The sequence below is a fragment of the Plectropomus leopardus genome, chromosome 21, assembly GCF_008729295.1.
Source record: "Plectropomus leopardus isolate mb chromosome 21, YSFRI_Pleo_2.0, whole genome shotgun sequence".
Classification (NCBI taxonomy): Eukaryota; Metazoa; Chordata; class Actinopteri; order Perciformes; family Serranidae; genus Plectropomus; species Plectropomus leopardus.
Genome location: NC_056483.1, coordinates 7314980 through 7338945, shown reverse-complemented (window position 1 = coordinate 7338945; position 23966 = coordinate 7314980). Strand labels below are relative to the sequence as shown.

Below are 23966 nucleotides of genomic sequence, written 5' to 3'. Positions count from 1 at the left end.
AGCAAAAAAAAAAAGTAAAAAAACAAAAAGGAGACAAAAAAATTATCATAAGAAAGTGCAAAAAGTAAAATAATATTAATTAAAAATATTTTACTTTTGTGATGTGGTCTATAGCATAAACTGTATAAATTATAATGGTTTATAGCAAGGAGCTGAAAGAGGCATATCTTCATCTGCTGCAGTGGAGGCGGACATACTTCCGTCAATAAATCGGCGATTAAATTATTAAATGGCCTAATCGAGCTATAAGCGTAGCACGACAAAAGTGTGCATGTAAACACACTGATAGTTTTGCTGCCATTAATAGCGGCCCCCATTTACTCCAATTCATCACGAATATTCTCCGTTTTTGTATTCTTTGTTCATCGTGGAGGCGTGCGGAACAAACAAAGTTTACTTCATGAATTCAGCATAACACGGGCTGAGTAACTGATATACAAATGATCATTTTATGGCTGAAGTATTGCTCTAAATGTAGCAATTTCATAGAAACCAAAAGCAAGTAAGATCAACCAATGCTTAAAATAAGAATAAGATTTTGAAAATGCGTCAGAAACAAAGAGAAAACTTTTCTTTTTAGCTCTTTGTTTCTGCATTTTTTGTTTCACATTTTTGGGTTTTAATGAGTGTTACAGACACAAAGAAATTCCCACTGGGTAGAGGAGCGCTTTGAGCAGTCAGCAGACAGGGTGTGTACATACACACATGCTTTGCAGTCATATGATATGTGGTCCACCATCTTCACTAAGCACTGAACTAAAGCTGCAATGCACTCAAAGATAAAATGAATCCCACTGGAAAAAAAAGTCTTTAAGATATGCTAAACCGCTGCCTTTTATGCACAGAAAAACACAATATCCATGTCAGACGATTCCCATCGAACCCAGACTGATACGTGAAGCACGGCAGAGCAACAGAATAACTCCGATAAAATTCCCATTAGTGGCTGTGTGGGCATGAAGACAATGATTTGGATCTGGAGAGAAACAGAGAGGAGAACAGCAGGTTGGTTGGATGAGGGAGGGGGCGCCAGGCAGACAGTGCCAACTTCACCAGCTTGAACTACTGGGAGGATTATGAGGATGGAGGATTTACTCTAAGAGGATAATAACAGAAAACAAAACAGGAGTGACCACCAGGGCCCGGAGCTGAAACAGATGACCCCTGGATCAACCTGCACGCGCTCGTTTTGGCCTGTGGCGACCTTTAATATTTTCAACAGCGAGATGTGTGTCAGAGCGGAGAGGGATCGGAGGGCTCTTACAGACTCTCGGCTGTGATGATATGATGCAGAGCGGGAGCGTCTCGATGAGATAACCCTCTATCAGTACCATGTGGGTCAAACCAGCCAGCCACCACATAATGACACTACAGGCTTTATCCACACTTCAGACTGTAACACCAAGGTGACAGTGCAGCCACCCTGGGTGAGGTGAATAATGATGCAATAAAAATAAGAAAATAGTTCCTACATGAAGCTGGAATCTGTATTTCTGGCGCTTTGAGCACCACAAGCCAAGTGCCATCTACTTCTATTATACTGGAGAGAAGACAGACATCTCTACGGCCGAAATCTCAAACACTCTGCAACTCACATCAAAACAATCTAGATAAATGAGAACACTACAGGTAAGAGGAAAATATATATATATTTGATTTTTGGGGTGAACTGTCCCTTTAATGCCCCAACGAAGCAAGAAGTCATAATGAAAGGTGTCTGGAAAAAAAGATTGCTGGAAAGAAAGATCACACCTCATCTTATAAATAATGTAAGTCCAAAACCGTGCAGGCAGACTGGATCTTAAATGCCAAACCTCACTGACTTCTACGTCCAAGTCTATTCCCTCAAACACAACCTCATTCCTGAACAGCAGAGCCATGAAACCACGGGGAAAATCTGCACTGCTGCTAATTATAGTAACTTCTTTGTATTGCTGACAACATCCCACTGCCCCCAGGATGATAACATGACCTACAACAGCACATTGCATGCAAACACGAGAGAGGACTCCCAGTTGCACCAGTTTAGAGCTGCACAGAAACAATGGGAGAGAGAGGTGAAGAGTTTATATGAGGAAATTTACAAAATACAACACAGAGGCTCCTTCCTGTCTGTGAAAGGCGTTCTGACAGATAGAGGCAGAAAATAAGGACAGAGTGAGCTTCACTTTTCACTCGGCTTAAATCAAAGCACTGTGATTTGGTGCAGACTGTTCGAAATGATCTGCTGAAGGCAAAAAAAGTGTGTCTCTTTCTTCAGCGACCATGACAGTGAAATCTGAAAAAACAAAGATGCACATACTTGTTGTCAATACCAGCAGAAGCCTCTTCTTTAGAGTGAACTATAGAAAAATAAATAACAAAACCTTGAATATCTTTTCTGTTTCTTACCGTCGACTGTGTTTAACTGTGGCACAAAAAAACATCTGAAATTTCCACCTCACTCCATAGTTTTAAGTGCCACACACTAGACGCTGTCTTTGTTTGATATTCTGTAGAGCTGACGTCTGGTAGGGACTCTGTGTCTCGCTCAAGGACGCTTCATCAGAGCAGATACTTCAGCCTGAAACATGATAACTGCTGGTAGCCGGAGGGTGAGCGCTGACACAGAGCAGCTCAGGGTCAGAGCTTTGGTTACAAAGCAAGCTATGACACAGACTTTTATGTACGTTTGTTTTAAAATGTCAAAAAAGTGTGGTAAAATGATTTCCCACAGCCCAATGTAACATCTTCAAATGTCAAATCTGTCTAACTAACAGCCCCAAACCCAAATATGTTCAGTTTGCTATCATTTATGACAAAGAAAAGCATCAAATTTTCATGTTTGAGAAGCTGGAGACAGGAAATATTTGGCACTTTTGCTTACAAAAAAACTTTAGTTACTCAGTTATCAAAACAACCAGATTCGTTTTTCTGTAAACTGACCAGTCAACTTATTGTTGTAGCTCTACTATGATTAATGTCAGAAATTTGTGGGAAAATAGCTGTTACAGCTTCTCGTGTCTTGTTTTGTCCGACCACCAGCCCCAAACCAGCAGACTCTCAGTTTATTATCACTTATGACAAACAGAAACATCAAATTCTCACATTTGGTTAAGCTATGGCAGGAAATTTGTATGTATGACTGTTTTAAAATGTCAGAAAATCGTGGTAAAATACCTGTTATGATCTCCCACAGCCCAATGTGACATCTACAAATGTCTTATTTTGTCCAATCAACAGCAGAAAAACCCAAATATGTTCAGTTTTATCATCATTTATGACAAAGAAAAGCAGAAAGTTGTCACATTTGAAAAGCTGGACACTGAAAACACAAAAAAATTAAAGTAAAAAAACAAGAACAAACAGGAAATGACTAATAAAGTGCCAATAAATCCCTTTCCCCCCATTATATATATATATATATATATATATATATATATATATATATATATATATATATATATATATTGAATTTTAAGAGTTATCCCATTTTTTCCCTGTTTTGTGATAATATCTAATAATAACCCCCAGCTAATTTTCAGGTCATTTCCTTGTCATTTTTTCCTGATTTTTCTTGTAATTTTTGGGACATTTCTTGCCAAGTTGCGAATTACGTTTTTTCTCATGTTGTCAAAAGAAATCAAACCAGTTTTCTGAGATCTCAGAGGTTTTTTTGTAAAAAGTGTCTGAACGCAGCACAAGAAAACAGACGACGATCCAGGTGTTCAAGGGTTAACAAAGCTTCCAACAGCCAATACAGCCAATTTCTTACATGGGGCCTGGCACCAACCCAAATGTATGTATAATAAATTTAAAAAGCTGCATGTATTAGCTGACGTCTGACAAGGCTCCAGATGTTGCCCTCCATGAACATCCGAGGCTCCTCTTGACCTTTGACCTCTCTTGTTCCTGCTTGTTTCCAACAAAAACACACAGATTTTGAGGCCTAACATTTACATATTCTTCTGTTACAGCGTAACTTTAAACCTGAGCTCTCCTTATCAGCGACCTGCCTTCGGTTTCCTCCCCCTCCGCTCCGACCTCGGCGTGAGAATTCCACACAGGCTTCACAAAATGCTGATAAGACAGAGGAGAGCTCCGTGTTTTCTCTCTCACACTCGCTGATGGAGCGATGAAGAAGTTTAGGGTGCTTGCAGTGGTCATGGTTCAGAATTTTTAAGAAGGCTGCGGAGGCAGAGTTTAGCTGAGTAAGCTGACAGTGCAGGATTATTAGAGCGCCAAGTTAACAGTCCTGGCTGTCAGACACCAGCCCAGCTGCCAAGAGGAAGTGTTTGCACTGTACCTTTCTGCAGGTATATGTACATTTTATATCATATCAGTGTTTCTGTAGTGATGCAATAAATGAGCCGACCTTGTTGTCAGGAGGTGGAGGGGACGGAGGATGGAGTGACACATAGACAAGACGCCTGCCAAGCTGCAGAGCACGGCTTTAGGCCAACAAACAACAAAAACGTGTGTTTTTTAGTGAGTTTTTACTGTTTCTAGCAGCTTTTAGCAAAAAAAAGTTTGCGTTTTTTAGTGACCTGTCGCCCCACTGGGGATACTTCCACTGAGAGTGATTTTTACTGAGACATCAGCAGCTTATTAAACCATGATTGTACTGCCACAACTGGATATTTGAAGCAAAAACATGATCTTTTCCTAACTATAACCATGTTTTTTGTGCCTTCACCTAATCACACGATTTAGCTGCCTTGATGAAACGTATCCGTGGTTTGCAGAAAAATTCAATGTTAGATTTTTTTTTGTGATTTGGTTGCAGAAACAAAGAGATGCTTGTGGCTTTAATAATTATTTATCAGGTCAAAATTATAAAAAGTCTTTAAACAAGACCGTGAGGTTGGACTGAGGCTGCTTGCTAAAGTGTTTTTCTGTCAATGCTAATCATCACTGACAGCTAAATATATCAAAACACCCCTTTACGGCTCATCAGAAGTAAGGACTGGCTGCTTTTGTCTGTATTTTTTATTTTATTTAAAAAAAAAAATCAGTTTAATTTGCAAACTTTTTATTATGACTTTTTTGTTACATTTACAAAAAAGCAGTTAGAGGGTTTATTTGACAGTTACATAAAAGTAACTTTTTTAGGGTTTAATTGACAGACTAATTTAATGTAGAAAAGTTATTAAATCGAATAGGTGAAGTTACAAGATGGACTATTTTTATTTTATCTTTTTTTCATTATTTTTAATTTTGTAATCATTATTTGTTTATTGGTGTTATTATTTTAAATTTCCCATTATTTATTAAAAAAATTCATAACCATTCATTAATCAGAATCAGTACTAATTTTTTAAAAAAAAATCGGGATCTTTCAAATCAAAATAGTACTACTCTTTTTAAATAAAAAATGCATTTGACATCTTTCTTTTGCACATCATGCATTATAAAATGAACCAAACCCTGATTCTAAAATCTATTTTGCTCCTTTTAGCGTCTCACTTTGTTTACAGCCTCCACTCCTCTGGGATTTAAGTTATCTAGCGTCTGATGAAGTCGACATTTGGCCCGATGACAGCCGCGCTGAGGGGTTTGAAGGTGGAGTTCCTCCATCCATCAGTCTGAGTGAAACCCTGCCCAGCATCCCGTCAGACAGCTGTTAGCGGCTGACGCTGCGCCTGCAGACGGGGAGGGTCTCTGGAGCTTTGCTGGGCTTCAGATCTGCAACAGATGCAGCCTGCCACCATCTAGTGCATTCCTCTGATGCCAAAGGGTTAAAAGTGGGTCTGGAGAAATGTCATGTGATGCTATGGATGTGAAGCCTCAGAGCGTCTAAAAACATCAATAAATGATTTAAAATTAGATCTACAGTTCTGGGCGTAGACTTCTTTTGCCAGCACGCTCGGAGTAAACCGATCCTGAGGCTTACAACTGAAAGAAAATATTAAAAACTATGGAAACGGATCTGGAGAGACTTCAGAGCGCTTGACTGTTTTACTTTGAAATACAGCAGCCTAAATCCTCAGCTGTCTTTAGCGCAAATACTTCAGTCGTATGTAAAGAACTGTGGTGAAAATTTGAGTCAAAATCATCACGAATTTAACTAAACTTGACAAATCAGTACACAAGTCCTCATAGAGAAGCTTTTTGTTGCTCCTGTGCTGCCAGAGAACAGACATCACACATTTTCTCGAATAAACAGGTCTTATGGGAATACCTGAACGCTGGCACCTGAGTCTCGGGTAAGTGTGAGCTATTTTGGGAATCTGAGTGCGTCTACAGTCATTAATTTGTCAGCACATAACAGGGCTGGATGTTTGAAGTGTCTAACAGAGTGATTGTAAAAGTCACGTGACGGCCTGGACGAGGCGGTTTTCTGAGGAAAAACACATCCAAACCCCCCATCCCATTATTGGCAGCTGACAGGAGGATCATATTGAAGATGTCTGCTCAAAAAAAATGTTTTTTCCATCGCAGTTTCACATGTTAAAATGGAGCGAGCTGTTAGGAAATTTAGGCTCTGCGCTCCTCACATTCTGAGGAAATATTTAAAAAATGTAAATGGTTCTAGGTGCTTTGTGTCTATTGTGTCCATTTGTTTTATTGTAAAAATATAAAAATATTTTTTATTAAAAAAGTAATGGCAGCAGGATTTTAAGAGGTTTAACTTCGTGACACAAACTGTTACTTCCTCTGTTTGTTTTGCTTGTTTTTCCAAATATTGCCTACTAAATTTTAGGGATTTTTTTTTGTTTTTACATTATTTTTTTTTGACTTTTTGCCTTTGTTATTTATAGGACAGGTTAAGCGTGAAAGGGGAAGAGAGAGGGGTGACATGCAGCAAAGGGAAGCAGGTTGGCATTGAACCTAAAGCGCTGCGGTGAGGATAGCCTCTGTACATGGGGCGCCCGCTGTAACAGGCACCCAATTTTAGGGAAATCGTACAATTTTATCAAAAGAGATACTCACATATCTGACTATCTCAGATGCAGACAAAGCAGAAAGTGCTATTTGAGTCTTTTCTCAAAGCTCAGATCTTGATTCACAAATATGAATTCTTTGCAGTGGGAACCTCTATTCAGTAGTTATGAACTGTCAAGACTCTTCACTTTAAGACAGAAAAACAGAAAATCTGAATTTGTGATGCTCCACACAGAGTACGTGGTGTAGTATCTTTGCACGGATCTCATGCAGCAGATTGGTATCAGCTTGATTGTGATCTCATTAAGTGCTTCAGAGATTTAAATTTACGTAATAGTTTTTTGTCAATGTCAATTTAAAAGGCAGTGTTTGCACTATCAGTTTCATCCATCGAGCGATCTCTGCCTTAGGTCATGTTATATAAAAAACAGTTAAATGAGTTCAGGCAGCGAGTTTGATTTTAAATTTGTGATTAATATAGCGCCGGTATCAAATGACACTTAGATCTCCTGAATCGAGTTTTGAGAATCTGTATCAGGAGCAAAAGAAGTTGGATCCCTGTTTGTTGAATCGGAGCATCCTGAGCTGAGCTGTCACAGTTAACGTTCATCCTACACGGGCTACCAAATCCTCGGGGTCCCCAAATTTTTAAGGTCAAAGTTTGTAGTAAGGAAAATTGGTTTGCAGCCAGGATTCATACAAAACACACTAATGCTGAAACAACAACAACAACAACAACAACAACAGGAGAGTTTACAGAGTGCAAAATAGCAATCTACAGACAACAGTTACCATCTAGTGTTTAACATGTAAACAGCAACAAAGACAAATTATTTTGCTTTGACTGCACCTGAAAAGGAAAACCTGAAGAATAAACTTCTGTAAGAAACAACCTTCATCTGTCAAACCAACCAGCTATTAAAACTGCACGCACAGTCGTAATTGGGTGCTGCAGACTGCCCCCCCCCCAGACCTCAAAGCACTGGTACTTTCAAAAAAGCAATTAGCTCCTGTGAGATGTAACAAAAAGTATATCTGTGAGGTCTGTGGGCATGGATGGATTATTGTACCGGGCACAGGCCCAGGGGCCCAAAGTGACAAGGGCCCCCCTGGCCTTCACTTGCAAAATATCACTAAAATTAACAAATATCGACCAGTTAGAGACTCAAAATGACACAAAGAGGCACAAAACAACCACAAGGAGACACAACATAACAACAAAGTGACACAAAATGACCAAAAAGACACAAAATAACCTCAAAGAGGCACAAAGTAACTACAAACATGTGCAAAACATCCTCAAAGAGACACAAAGGGACTGCAAAGAGACACAGAATCACAATGAAAGGACACATTATAAACACACAGAGACACAAAATGACTACAAAGCAACACAAAAAAGACCAAAACCGACACATGATAACAACAAACGTTGGTAAAACAACCACAAAGACACACAAAACAACCACAAGGAGACACAACATGACTACAAAGCGACACATAATGTCCAAATATGACACAAAATAACCCCAAGAGACACAAAATAACTACAAACATGGATAAAACAACCTCAGAGACACAAATAGTCTACAATGATACACAAATCGTGTCTACATGACTACAAAGCAACAAAAAAAACCATAAACCATGAAAGACACAAAATAACTTCCAAGAGACACAAAACAAAACCACAACAAAATAATACAAAGAGACACAAAACCAACACAAATCTGTGTGTCTTTCTGCTTTGTAAGAGACGCAGTATGCATATCTGTGCCCAGGGGCCCAGTGTCTCATGATCCACCCATGGTCTGTAGGATGAGTTTAAATAAAACATGCTATTGGTGAGCGACATGAACGGGAATTTCAACCTCACTGAGCGAAAACTCACGCAGGACCTTTATGATTCAACAAAGTCGCTGTCCGTCCATTGTCCATAAAATGGAGCCACATTTAAGAGACAGCGCTGCACGCCTTCCCTCATGTCCACAAACCCATATATGGATTCACACTAGCAATGATTCAGTCACAGTTGTGCCGAGCTGTCCAGGATAAGCTGTATCAGAGTCACACACTGTGCTGGTAATGAGGACAGTCCCCCAGTCCCCCAGTCCCCCCAGTCCCCGCAGTCCCCCCAGTCCCCGCAGTCCCCGCAGTCCGAGTGGAAGACAGCAGCAAAGTGGGGGAGACAGAAAGCTGTGACTCAGCTGTTCGATCAAGAAGTTTAAACTCAGACTGAGACCATCACCAGAAAGGGCTTGAACCTCCTCTTCCTCCTCCTCCTCCTCCTCCTGCTACTGATTTAATCTGACTCAGCGCGAGTCAAACATTGAGCTAAATATTTGAAATGATGAGGTGGCACTTTTGCTTTTTGAGTCTGGACTCAATACGAGCTTAAATGATACAATAAGTGGGGACTAACGGACAGATAGATCTTTTTTTTTTTTTTTTTTTAAATCTGGGTTTAACTCTTTGAAACCTGGATCAAAATCATTTTTCTTGTGCTGCTTTTGGATGCCTTTCAAGTGTTTAGACTTTTGGACCCTGAGCAAATTGGTTTGACTCAAAAACATGGGAAAATGGCAATGACCAACTTGGTAAGAAATATTCCACAAATTGCAAAAAAATAGGAGATATATAGATTTTTTTTAAGCTAGGGAAAATGTCTAGGGGGAAAAGAAAAGAAATAATAATAATAAAAAAAAAATAATTTTCACAATTACATATTTAAGTTTATGTTACATATTCACTTTAACTTCTTTGTTTTTTACTTTCTTTTTAATTTTTTTAAATGTAATTTTATAATTAGCATAATTACATATTTAAAATACTGTTACAAAAATCCTATAATTTTTTTTAGCATTTTTTGACTTTAAAAAATGTATTATTTCTGCTTTTAAAAAATCTTCTTGTTATTGATGTTATTTATATATTTTACAAATTTCAGGAAATTTTCTTGCAAATTTTTTGTGATTTCTTTTTTCCTTTCTCACTGACTTCTTCCCCTGTTTCTTAAAGAAATTAATGTGCTCAGGTTTCAAAGGGTTAACTTCTACTCTTTTGTCCCACTATCTTAGTAAACAGAGTGTAAATTGACCATTTTACACATTTTAAAATTCATTTTATTGTAAAGAACCTGTGACCTTGTCCTACTTTAAAATATTTTCTGTTATCTGATATGGTTGCACTAATGTTCCTGTGGGACTTTGAGCACATGCAGATCTTCACTGACATTTTTTGAACCTATTTTAAAACGATTTCATGATAATTGTATATCTCTTGTTTTGCAGGGAGGGTTAAGGTAAATGCTACAGCCCACAGACAGGTATATGTGTGTATGATCATAAGACAGTTTCATTCCTTTGTTGATGACAGGTCAGACAGGCGAGCAGCTGCGTTTCGGCCCATCCTTTTTTTAAAATCCTGCTCACAATGACCACTTTAAATTGGGATATTTTTTTTTTACCTTCAAATCTTCTTCTTGTGTTTTCTTCTTTTCCTCTCTTCCTCTTCTGAGCCAGATCCGGGACAAAACAAAAAAAATCCGAGTTATTCCAACCGGGACCGAACCGCCTTCATCCTCACTTCATGCATCCAGCAGAGTGTGTGTGTTTGTGTGAGTGTGTGTGTGTGTGTGAAGTTAAATCACAGCAGCGGGTCAGAGTGTGTGAGGACGGAGGAGACGCTCATTGTCAGCACAGATGATTAATCCAGCTGCAGCATTAAAACAAAGTGAGCTCCCTAAAGTGTCCCAGCTCTTTGTAGCTCCTACTTCCTACTACTAAACTTACATCAACCCCCACAGAACAACATGGCCGACCCTGCCTGCGGGACTGAGAGCCGCGCACAGCTGGAGAGATCCGGCTGTCCGGAGCAGCTGATCGGGGAGCAGCAGAGGAGGAGGTCACGCAGGAGGAGAACCGGCCGGAGACAGAAATGAAATAAAAACGATGGTGCGAGAGACGAGAGGAGCGGAGCGGACCGGCTGAGAGGAGGATGGTTGCATGAGGAAAAAAGGGAGGACTCACAGCGTCCTCAATCTGAACCGATCTCAGTCTCCGGAGCAGATCTCTGACGCCCCCTGCGGGTTTCACTCCGGTTACTGCAGCTGCACATCTGCAGGCATTGAAATCATCGTCAGATTTATGGGCCAAGGGGCAGGAGAGGAATGCAACAAGTACATTTACTCAAGTACTGCAATAATTTCAAAGGTACTTGTAGGCCTACTTCACTGGAGTATTTATTCTAGGGGTCTTGGGGCACATAACTTGGAACAATAAAGACAAAATGTAACAAAAGAAATAAATATATAATATAATATAATATAATATAATATAATATATAATATAATAATATAATATAATATATAATAATATAATATAATATAATATAATATAATATAAAATAAATAATTGTAGCAATTACCATAAAGTATTACCATTTTATGTTTGATTTAGGATCCCCTTTAGCTGCAGCATGTCACGTTCTTCACTTATTCAGTTTAATACATGTAACAATAAAAAACAAAAAAAAAACCAACCAAAATTGAAATAAATAAAAATAAATAAATAAATAAATAAATAAATAAATAAATAAATAAATAAATACATACATAATAATAATCAAGAAACAATAAACATAAATAAATAAATTTTTAAAAAGGAGCAATTGCCATAAAGTATTACCATTTTACGTTTAGTATTTATATTTAATGTTGTTTTTTTTTTTTGTTTTATGTATTTATTTTTGATTTAGGATCCCCTTTAGCTGCAGTGTAAATGCTGCTATTCTTCTTGGGGTTCTTCAATTATTCAGTGCATTACATGTGACAATAAGAACAAAACAAAACAAAATTGAAATAAATGAATACAAACATAAATAAAAATAATCAAGAAACAACAGATAAATAGCAAATACCAAAAATAATTATTTCCATTTTACATTTAGTATTTATGTGTTATGTTTTTGATGTTTTTTGTTTTTATTTATGCTTTATGTTTTAATGTTTGATTCTTATTCTCTTTGGTGCCCATCACGTATTCTTAACATACAGTGCACAACATATAAACCATATACATAACATGTAACAATAAAAAAAAAACAAAAAAAGAAAGAAATCCAATAAAATAAATAGAGTAGAGCATTTTGAAACTCTGTTATTGCTACTTTTAACTTCAGTAAAAGATTTAAGTACTTCCTCCACTGTGAGTATAAGTACAAACACGGGAGATTTAAGTTACTCCCAATGTAGAAACAGACATACAGTTTAAAAAAGCACAACAAAGCTGAACAAAAAGATGGACACAAAATAGTACATCACAATTATGTACATTTAAGAAGGTAAAACAAAAATGTGTATATATAGATAAACATAAAAAGCAACAATGACTGTCAACATACAGTTCAATATACAGATGTTGTGACACTACATCATTGATTTCATTGTTCATCAGAGTGAGGGTCTGTGGGAAGACGCGGTTCTTGTGTCTGGTTGTTTTTGTGTGTGGCGCCCACCAGAGGGGGGAGTTGGAACAGCTTGAGTCCGGGTGTGACCGGTTTTCAGTGGTTTCCCTCAGCTGGATCCCAGAAACCCCAGAAATGGAGGGCAGTGTTGGAGACGCTCCTGATGTTCACTGTCATCTCCACAGTTTAGAGCCCGTTTAGCTCCAGGTTGTTCAGCATGTACCAGAAACAGCCACACCAATTTCACAGGGATGTAACACATACACAGTGGTTATTTTTCTATCTTAATTTTAACCTGAAGGAATATTACAATTAGATACAACACATTTTTTAAGATTACTAGAGTGTGATATACTAAAAGTGTTGGAAGTACAGATTTGAGGTATGTTTACTTTACTTAAGCATTTTAATCTCACTTTCTACTTCTGTTTACCCCACTACACTTCAGAGGGAAATATTACACTTTTTACTTCACTACAATTATTTGACAACTACTTAGTAGTTACTAGCCACTTAACAAAATAAGGTTTTACACACAAAACCGATGACAATGTAAGAATACAGCTAAAATGATTGATTGACTGATTGATCAATTATTCTGATAATTATTTAAGTACATTTTTCCTGATTGTACTTACATACTTTTCGACATGTCCAATTTCCATATTTAAAAATAACTTTTTTAAAAACTTTTTTTACTGAAAGACAAACTGTTCCTTTGTCGGAAAAAAAGTATCCTTCTTTAACTGAACAAACTCTTTAAAAAGCCAGTTATTTATTGAAAAAAAATCATTAACACAAAGCTGAAAAAGTCTTAACTAAGGAGAAGACGTTGTGGAGAGGCATGTTTTGTTTTTAAAATAGTATAGTTCATTTACAGTGTTGAAATGCAAATAAGGAGCAAGAACAACGTGGTGTTAAAGCTCTAACAACATTAGAACAGATAATAATTATAAATTATTTTGCATTGTCTTTATATTGTTTCTCACCTTTTAAATGTCTCTTTATGATGTCTTTTTCATATTACCCCTCCAGTTACACACAGACACACAGACACAGACACACACACACACACACCTTACAAAATGAGATTTAAAAAAGCCACTGTGTGTCAACACACGTTGTCGTAAAAGCTGAGCGGTAAATACTTGAATCATGAGACGTAACCTCAATAAAACTCTTTAAACACGACATGTCAGCACCAGCAGGGGCTATAAAAAGCTAACTGGGCCAAAATTAGAATGAGTCATATGTTCTTCTTTGGTGAGATTAACCACACACACACACACACACACACACACACACACACACTGTCTGGTGTGATTGCTCACAGCTCTTTTTCCAAGTATAATATATTTAACAGTGTGAATTTAAGGCAGCTGCTTTGCAGACAAAAAGGAGCATCTGAACAAATCTCATCTCTTCTTTTATGTACATACAGAAGCAATATAACTGATGAGTAACTGTAAAGAGACATTTTTTAAAAATTACAGTATTTGGATTTCATGTTACATTTATCAGAGTGTTTATTAGTTTATTCATACAACAAACATTTCAACCAGCGTTTAACAAGAGATCATAATGCGTCTATCAATCGTTTCTAAATGCAGCAAGTATATTACAGTAATATTCCACCATGATATTTACAGGAAGGCACATAGATGGTGCATGAGTCAAGCATCAGATGATAACTGGATCAATTTTATAACCAGGGTTATGTTCTCAGCTGTGTACATGTAATTATATTACGAAGAAGTGATATCCTGGTAACATCAACTCAAATATTAATTAAAAAAATGATTAAAAATGATAATAACTGACTTAGTCATCAACATTTTATGAGGATTACTGACTCGATATAAAACAATCTAGATTATATTATGGTTGTTCTGTGTTAATCAGAGTTTAATTAACATCTCTGGGTCATGAAAGGGTCCAAAAGGCGAAAAGATGACACAGACATACAGGTCTCTTTTTCAGTAATAAACATAATTTCTGATTTTCAGAATACATAAAAAATTGTTGTGTAGACTTTATGGACACATTTGTAAAACATTAAAGTCATTAAAGTCATCATCAATAAATTTTCTACATTCAATTTATTTAATTTAATTTAATTTAAATTTAATTTAATTTAATTTAATTTAATTTAATTTAATTTAATTTAATTTTGTTTGTGAGTTGCTTATTTTTGTCTGCTGTGTGTTGTCACATCTATGGCTATGACATCTATTTCTATTTTTTAAAAAAAATCTTTTTACTTATTAAATCATTCCTCTGTTGCTATGTATTATTAGTGATACATGTTAGGACCCCTGCAAAAACAAGATGGCACATCTCAACAAGCTTTATCCTAATAAACAAATTGAACACACATTGACGCTGCAATACAATCATTTTTGCTCTTTGTATGTCTGTTTTGAATTGATACAGTTAGGTAATTCTCCGTACTGTATATTCTGTATCTTGTATGATTTCATCCTGTGACATTAAAACCTTGATAAACCTCATTGCACTTTCTTCTCATAACCATTGAGTGCAGTGCTCTCTCGGAGTAAAGACCGTGCTCCACTTCAGGAAATATTTTATCAGGTTTTATCTCCTCAACATCTTAAGAATTCTGAGTGTTTCTTTGCGCTAAGCAAACGTCACATGATGTCAGAGCAAGGCGAGGATCGACTCGTCTGAATCACCCACTAAAGATTCAGCACATGGTCCTGATACATGTGTGGACACAGCTGACTGTCAATGAACAGTGACTAATAAAGGCTGTCACGAGAGGCTGCAAATGAGACAAAGTGGAGGAGATAACACATCATATTTTTAATAAAGTAACAAAGTATTGTGTAATTTTGAAGAACACATACTTTAGTCATTCAATTTTTACACATTATTTATTTGACAGCTTTACTTTTCAAATTAATATTTTACATAAAAAATGGTTCAACAGAGTCTAGTTTAGTTCACTTGTCATGTTTCAGATGTCTGTAAAGTTGTTGAAAGTTTCTTCAGATAATGATGTCCCTCTCTAGATGTCCTAAATGGTTCCTTTTAATAACTGTTCAAGGCCCAAAGAGGTAAAATCCTTCACATAAAAGCATAAAAAAGACTTAATTTGTGTGTCAAAGCTTTTGTTTTTTCCTTCCTTTCCAACCATTTCACAACCACTTAGATTTATCTTGTGGCCTTTTAGAGGGGCCCAAAACCTCATGTTGGGAGGTAGACTGAACTCACTAACTATAACATAAATTAATAATATGAACAATATAACCATGTGATAATACACCACTGGCAACAGCTATTATCCTGCAGAGCGAGCTGTTTGACACATTTTACTGACGTGTTCAGTGTTGTATTGTTACTTTTTCTTATGTAAAGGATCTGTGCTTTTCCATCACCACACTGATTGTTTGAACTGTGCTATACATAACTTACTTTTTTTTTTTTTTTTTTTTTACAAAAAGGAAGGCCAAGCAATGAAAGAGTTGACCAGATGACTCAGGTGACAAAAAGACAATATTATATAAAACATATATATATATATATATATATATATATATATATGTATGAATCACTCAGCTCCTTTAGACACATCTCTTTGATGGCTTTGTTTGAGAAACTTTTTGTGGAAGAAAGACTATCAGACATATTTCAGCACTGGACAGCTCCACAAGACGACAGCTAATATTAATTATATAAATATACTAATGCGTCAGCTTTTCGTCATCATCCAATGAAAATCAAGCGATTCCAAATTTGGTTATTTTGAATTTCCTAGATAAACTGTGTCATTACATTAATGGTTCCTATCATCTTATGGTTAATAAACCACTTAGAAGCTCTGGGTTATCTGGCACATTGATGATCACAAAGCTGAAAAAGATTAATGTTTTGGAGATAGAGACTAACATTTCTTAAGTATCATGTTGTGTAACTGAAATCTGACTTTGGTGCATTTTTCTTAGTAAGTAAGGCTACCCCAAGTAAGATAGTCAATAAGACCATGGATGGATTACATAAAATGAGACACAAAATGACTACAAAGACACACAAAATAACCACAAAGAGACAAAATAACTACAAACTTGGGCAAAACAACAACAAGGACACACAAAAAGACTATAAAGAGACACTAAATGACTACAAGGAGACATACATTTCTATAAACATAAGCAAAACGGCTCAAAAAAGATGCAAAATCATCCCAAAGTCTGTGTGACTGAAACATGGAAAATGATGCTGAAAATTGAAGTCAGCTGCCTCAGAGGCATTTCTTTTATGAGAGAAAGTTTTTGTAGAAGAGAATCTGATGATGAATTTACAAATTGGCTGATTTTGAATGCTTTAGATAAACTGTGTTACATTAATAGTTCCTTAATTGACAACCTCTGTTTGTGGTTGTGTAACATGAATCTGACCTTTGACCTTAGCCGATGTGGGGAAGAGAAAATTGTGGAAAAATGTCTATAAATATATTTGATAAATTGGGGCGACTGCCTCAGAGACATCTCTCTGGGGCCTCAGTTAGAGAAACTTTTTACAGGAGAGAAGCTGTCAGTCATATTTCAGCACTGGACTGCTCCATAAGTCAATTTCTAATCATTAAATAGTTAAAAATATAAATAGGCTAACAGGTCAGCTTTTCGTCACAGTCCAAAGAAAATCATGCATTTCCAAATTTGGTAATTTTGAATGTTTTAGAACAACTGTGTTAGATTAATGGTACCTTTACTGACAACCTCTGTTTGTGGTTGTGTAACTGACTCTGACCTTCAACCTCAGAAGTGAAAACTGAGGATGTGAGTATATATCTACTCATAACTTATTAAGTCAGCTCTCTCAGAGACATCTCTTTGATGCCTTAGTGAGAGAAAGTTTTTGTAGAGGAAAGCTTGTCAGCCTTTTTTCAGCACTGGGCAGCTCCATGCATCAATTTTCAATACTTAAATAGTAATATATTTAGATATACTAATACGTCAGTTTTTCGTCACAGTCCAAAGACAACAATGCATTTCCAAATTTGGTGATTTTGAATGCTTTAGACAAATTTTGTTAGAATAGTATAGAATAGTTTCTTAATTGACAACCTCTGTTTCTGATTGTGTAACATGAGTCTGACCTCTGACCTTAACAGACTTAGAGAGGTAGAAATTGTGGAAAAATTACAATAAATATTCCGATAAATGAGGTCAGTTGTCTTTGCAACTTCTCTTTGTTGCCTTAGTTAGAGAAACTTTTTGTAGGAGAGAAGATGTCTTTCGTATTTCAGCACTGGAGAGCGCCACTGCAGATTTCAGCACTGGACAGCTCCCTCCCCATCCCACGAGGCCTCACGTGATCCTACTGGCGTGACGTCAGATGTTGACATTAATTCACTGCTTAATTAATTAATGTTTGAATTCAGGATCCATTTTTTTCTTTATGACTTGGCTCGGGGTCTTTCATTGACGCGGAAGAAGGGTGCACTCCAATGGGACGGGGTGGAGGGGTGGAGGGGGGACTATGACGCAGCCGCCCACCTCCCCTCTCCATCCAACCCCCCCTACCTACGTGACAAGTGAAAAAGGCATGCCTTTCGGATTCATGAATAAAAAACCGAGGGGAGTTAAGTTCACAGGACGCAGGAAAGTTCTCCGCAGACAAATGTTCGGCTCTCTCCATGACCGAGTACACGTAGAAATCCCCGAGAACTGAACTGCGGGCGCACGGAGGGCTGCACACTCGGAACAAGCACAAGGAGACCGAAGAGGCGCTTCACTGAGGGAATAGAGGAAGAGGAGAGGAAGGGAGAGAGAGGGACTGAGATAGAGATCCTATCTCACTCTCCCAGTTGACGTTTTCAACGGATCGCGTCTCACCACTGGTAAGAAGAGCCACTTTTCAGTGGTTTTACGCAGCATAAAAGTGGAGAGCGTTTGGAGGAAAGTGCGGCTGATTATTTGCTTTTAGAAACTTCCAGGTGTTGTGTGAAAGTAGCAAGCAACAGCAAAATCAACCTCAGTGCATGAAAGAGTTCTTATTTGTAGATGCCTTTGATTTTACACCTGTTCACTCACTTAATGTTGTTTCTTTTGCAGCAGGACAATGTCTAGTAAAGCGACTTTAGCCTTACTCATCTATGGAATCATAATGCATTACAGCGTCAACTGCTCACCTGTGGGACTTAGCTTTCCCAGTGTTAGGTACGTACACTCTGATTTTTGTCACTTTCAGATGTTTATTTCTGTATTTTTTTTCGCTTTGAAACTTGGCATTGTTGCACTCAGCAGCATTAGCAGGCTTACAGACCACATCTGCTCCCCAGTTAGTCATGTCTGTGGCTATAATAGCCCATTGGATCACTGTGTAACATCATTTGACAGCCGATCCATAGGGCTGCTCACACAGCAATAATTGCGGGGAAACATTCACCAGGGAGCGGCGGTAATGTCAATCAGGCTACTGAGGCAGTGAAGTGCAGTGTCTCAATTTGTACCTGCAGCCACTAATCGATCAATTTGTGTGATTAGATAATTAAAAGGGTGCGTTTTTGTAGAATAGAGCTCCTGATTTTAAGAGAAAATAATTGCAATAATATTATGTAAATATAAACTGGTATTTCTAGTGTTTAAAGTAAATGAAATAATGCTTCTATTTAAAATTTAAGACACATAAAGTCTCTAAATTAGTTCATAAACATGTTTAATTGGTTTCTAAACATGCAAAAATAATTTAATGTATTGCACTTCTTAGCTGCTGATTGGAAAGCAGATTGTGAAAACGTGTCTCGTCTTTTCAGACTCGACAGTGAGGTTTATGATGAGGATGGAAACTCCTTACAGTCCCTGGATTACGACAGAGACCAAATGGATGTGAGAAGCCCGCCGTCCGTCGCTGACGACGTCTACACTTTGTATTACCCACCAGAGAAAAGGTGACTATTTATCACCATTTTACCCCAAACTTTTCCTTTTTTTCTTTTTTTCGTCTCGAATTTGGGGACATCCACGTTGAACGTCTCATTGCCGTAGTCCTATTTCTGTCCACGTATGTTGTGCGTTTTGTGTGAATCCAATGTATCGTCAAAATGTTTTCAGTAACATAAAACATAATAATTATTACTTATTACTTCGAGACATGCTTTCACATAAACAGTCGTGTTTCACTTAAATTCCCAGGAGGACTTAGTCGACTAAAATAAAGCTTCCTTTGAAAGGATCAACATCTTCAAAAATTTCATCAAAACCTGACTGCAAAAATTCATATAATAAGTGAAATATTCTGCCAAATTCAACACAAATAACATCTAAAAAAGTGCAATAATCCTATATATTTCTCAAAAAGGCATGAGGCCTAATAATGCACCGTTAATTTAGTATTTTTTGCAGTGCAGCTACTTGAAATTGTTGCCTCTCTTGCGCTGGGTGTGTGGTGATTTTACTGTGTGGCTATCTATCATCCCAGAACGGAAAGGCATGCAGACGGCATGTTTAATAAAGCCTACAGGAAAGCGCTGGGTCAGTTATCAGCAAGGAAATATCTGCATTCTCTGATGGCAAAGCGTGTAGGGTAAGAACATCTTCTTGGTTGTCACCTTTTCTTTTTTCTGTTATACTGTTTTCTGTCCTCTGTGCGTTTTGGTTTCTTTTGGACTGCTCCTTTAAATGCGCATAATTCACGCTGTTATCCGTATTGTATATGTCTGTGGTCCCATTATCTCCCAGCATGCAGCTCAATCCTGAATCAGCCTTTATTAATGCTATAAGAGCACAAACGGGCGCTTGATTGATTTGGGAAGTGTCTGTTTCGGAGCTTGCTACTGTGTTGTTAGGGCACAGAGGGAAGATTTAAATTTATTTCCATATGAATAATTTATCGGATGGAGTCCCAGTGGTTCCCGATGAGACAGGGAGGGAGGGGGGTACAATTACTCAAGCCTTATGAGCAGGCCTATCACATCTTATTGCAGGTTGGAAATATACGCCAGGTTGTCCTGGGATGAGCTAAAAGTTAAACAAAGAGAGAATATGGCTCCTAATTCCTATTACTAACAAGAATAAGAGTTAATGATAAACAAATAAACATTAAATTAACAACGAAGCTAACAAACAATAAGAAAACATAACAAACAATACAAGAAAACACCAGGTGCAAATGCTCTCTTACTCAGTTGTTCTCCAAATACACTCCATTACACTATTTCCCTTATGTTCCACTTTTTAAATGTTAGAAAATAAATAAATAAATAAATATGCACAATTATGGTGCACCACCTCTTGGTGGCACCCTAAGCAGCTGTCTCTGCAGCCTTTATCTCTGCTACTGCCACATAAAGACCTTTGTAAGATTGTTTAACAAAGACTATGTAAAAAAAAAAAAGCCCTGGAATAACGTAAATGGTGAAAATATATAATTTTCTCTAAAATGTTCTGAAGTAAGGACATTGATTATGATTATTTTAGTAGATCTGTAGAGTTGTACAAAGACCAATGCAAAAAAATGGGCAATTAGTTAGATTAGTTAGTAGTTAGATTAGTTATTAGTTAAATTAGAGAAAATGTAAAAGCAAAGGCCATTCAGGGCACTATACAAAAACAAGAATAACATAAATTGCAAATACTGTATTCACTTATTGTTTGATATTTATTATTATAGTTTGTTAGCTACACTTTGATTGTGTTGATTTTTCATTAGCTCTTGTTTATCGTGTCTACTTGTTAGTAATAGATAATATTATTTTTTAGGGGGTGTTACGGTGGACATACACTTGCCCAGGGCTTCAAATGTGCTAGCTCCGGCACTGTAAAGAGATACTGTCAGTGTCCAGGCTCTTCACCACATGCTGTACACGCGGGGGGGAGGTCATGTGAATATAAATGTATCAGTGTGATGGTAGTGAAACCTCTCGTCTCTCTCACAGCGGGGGGAAAACGCTGGACGACAGCTCAGAGCCTCTGTCCAAGCGACACTCAGATGGGATCTTCACAGACAGCTACAGCCGCTACCGGAAGCAAATGGCAGTCAAGAAATACCTGGCGGCAGTCCTTGGGAAAAGGTATAGACAGAGAGTTAGAAACAAAGGACGCCGGCTGGCATATTTGTAGCATCCTCCCCCCTCCCCCTCCTGAAAAAAAAAACAAAAAAACTTAAGTGTGTGCAGCCCCACATGAAGTCATTTTGAGATCTGAACAATCAGTGGATCGCTTTTGTGTTAAACATGTATTTATGTATGAAGTAAGCCATTAAAATGAATATTTTGATAATAATATTGTTTTTTATTTTGTACTTAAAGCACTTGAGGACACACATATCTACTTTGTGGACCAATTTTTGTTCATTCTAAAAAAAACAAAAAAAATAGTCTCTATTTATGTATTCATTGATTTATTTTTTTTAGACCTATTAACTGAGGGGAGACACTTGTTCCCATGCTCCAAACAGCCCTGTCTTTTAAACGTTAAGATATGATTGTGAGGAAAATAAATAGTTTAAAAGACAATCAATGTATTGAATGCTGCTTTTTGTAAAGTGACATTAAGAGTTTAGTTGTCTTTATTCACAACAGCCTTGAAGACATAGGTATTCACCATATCCTACAAGACATAGACTTTGATGCCCTCCCGGACGGGGATGAGTTTGAGGCTTTTTTGGGAGACTGGCTGAAACAGTTCTCTCCCGAATTTCCGGTGAGTTTCAGGCTCTTTCCTGAGGCCGTAATCCTCCGCAGGGGTGCCTCATGCTCCTCCCTTTTCTCCTCACCTTTAACCCTCAAACACTCTTCTTCCACCTCATTTGTGCTCCTGTCTCTTTTAGAGTCTCACACATTTTTTTTTACTTTTAATTCCACCTAATCCCAAAATCTCAGACTGATATATTATACATATCAGTGCTGATTGAAAGTTATCCTCTTTGTGGATGCAAAGGATGATTATTTTAGTAGATCTGGGTTAGACCAGATGAGAGCCCTGTTGGCTTTTAAACTTCCAAAATCCATTTAAAAAAAAAAAAAAAAATCACAATGGGATTCTTGTCAAAAAATAATCCCAAATCTGAGATGAGAGTACTTTTGAGGTTCTTCTTTCCTTCCGCAGTGTTTACAGAGATTGACATGTTAAATCAAAATCGCCAATCTTATGTTTCTATCAACTGGGTTTCTGCTGAGGGTTTTCTCGTGTCTCTCTGCCCATATAATAAGTATCACTAACATCTAAAGCATCAGGCAAAATTTTAAAAAAGCATAAAAAAAGACGATACTTGTTACATGGTGAGACCTACGAGGCAGTTTGAACTTTTGTGTTCTGGGTCTATTGTGCTTCCCTTTTCTGTCATGTGAACTAATGTACAAAAAGAAAAAAAAAACAAACAGTAGATTGCATGATTAAAGCAATTGCACTAGCCACCGCATCTGTGCAGACGACTCCAACTAGATGCTTGCTTTCTGACTACTGCAAACATACATACCTGTCATCTCTGGATGTTGTTTTGTGTTTCACATTTCTACACAAACTGTATGTTGTCCTCCTTTAAAGAGTTTTCTGAATGTACATTACTGCTGGCAAGAATCTCTTGGTCTAATGTCATGCTTTATATTTTAGGCTCTGTCACGAAAACTGATTTAGTAAAGAAGCGTTACATTGTTTATGAAGATTGGATGTTTAAAGTGGTGTCTTTCTGTAGCGTGGCACAAAGGCTGTAAGTGACATAAGTAAATTTAAAGATGAGGAAGCACACAAGATAAAAACACAGTTAAAGAGACATCACAAGAGAGGAATATACTGATTTTGACAAGCTGAGGGTACAAAAGTATAAATTCTGCAAGATCAGACCCAAAACTGACTGTAAACAAATCACATTCCCCCCAATCTGCACACTTCTTACCATATTTCAGAGGAAGGGATACATATTTTGCAGAAAAAGCGAGGGTAAAAAGGTTCTTCGATCTGTGTTTACTGTATCAATCTTTCTTTTAATTTTGCACTCTCCTCTAGGCTTTGTGACGCAGGAAGCAGTTTGCGGCTGTGGTGCCTTGCATCGACTTTAAAACCGCCATGAATCACAGATGGCTATTTTGTGGCCCTACAATGCTGCACATCATCAGCTTACATTTCACCCTTTTGTTGTTGTTTTTGTGTTGCTCAGACGTCTGTTAGGCTCTTAGACGTCAGGCGCTCTTCGCTTGCACTGCTTTTCTTTTGCACTTTGTTTTTAGAGACGTAAAGTTTTTTTTGTGAAAGTAGAGGGAAGGATCAGTTTCCCGCTCTCCATGAAACATTATATGTATGATAATGAAAGCGCCAATAGCCTTACTAAAATGAAATAATCTTCAAAGATATATATATATATATTTACTGTGTAGAAAGTGATTAGGTTACTACTTCAAATGGCGATCTGCAAGGGTCAAGTCAATAAATGTTTAAAAAAAAAAAGTGTTGTAAGATTTGTATGAATAAATTTTTGTAAACAACAAAAATTTCGTCTAATCTTTGAAGCCAATATCACCATAAGTCTTTCAGTAAAGACACATTTAAGAGGATGAAAGTGAGTAATAAAAAGCAAAGAGATAGAGCCTCCCTCGACAGGTTTAACATGATGTTGCATAAGAAATGAAGGATGAAAGAAATGAAGCTTGTGGACATCACAGAGGGAAACAATTAGCAGCA

General features: G+C 37.3%; 1 protein-coding gene across 1 annotated transcript; it reads left to right on the top strand.

The window, feature by feature from the left end:
- The first annotated feature begins 17945 nt into the window (after positions 1 to 17945).
- On the top strand, positions 17946 to 23597 carry adcyap1a (adenylate cyclase activating polypeptide 1a). The gene is made up of 7 exons (XM_042510453.1): positions 17946 to 18190; positions 18405 to 18509; positions 19106 to 19240; positions 19771 to 19875; positions 21227 to 21361; positions 21872 to 21992; positions 23295 to 23597. Exons 2-7 carry the CDS (start codon positions 18412 to 18414, stop codon positions 23301 to 23303), a joined length of 603 nt encoding a protein of 200 aa, XP_042366387.1. The 5' UTR covers positions 17946 to 18190; positions 18405 to 18411; the 3' UTR covers positions 23304 to 23597.
- The last annotated feature ends 369 nt before the right edge of the window (positions 23598 to 23966 follow it).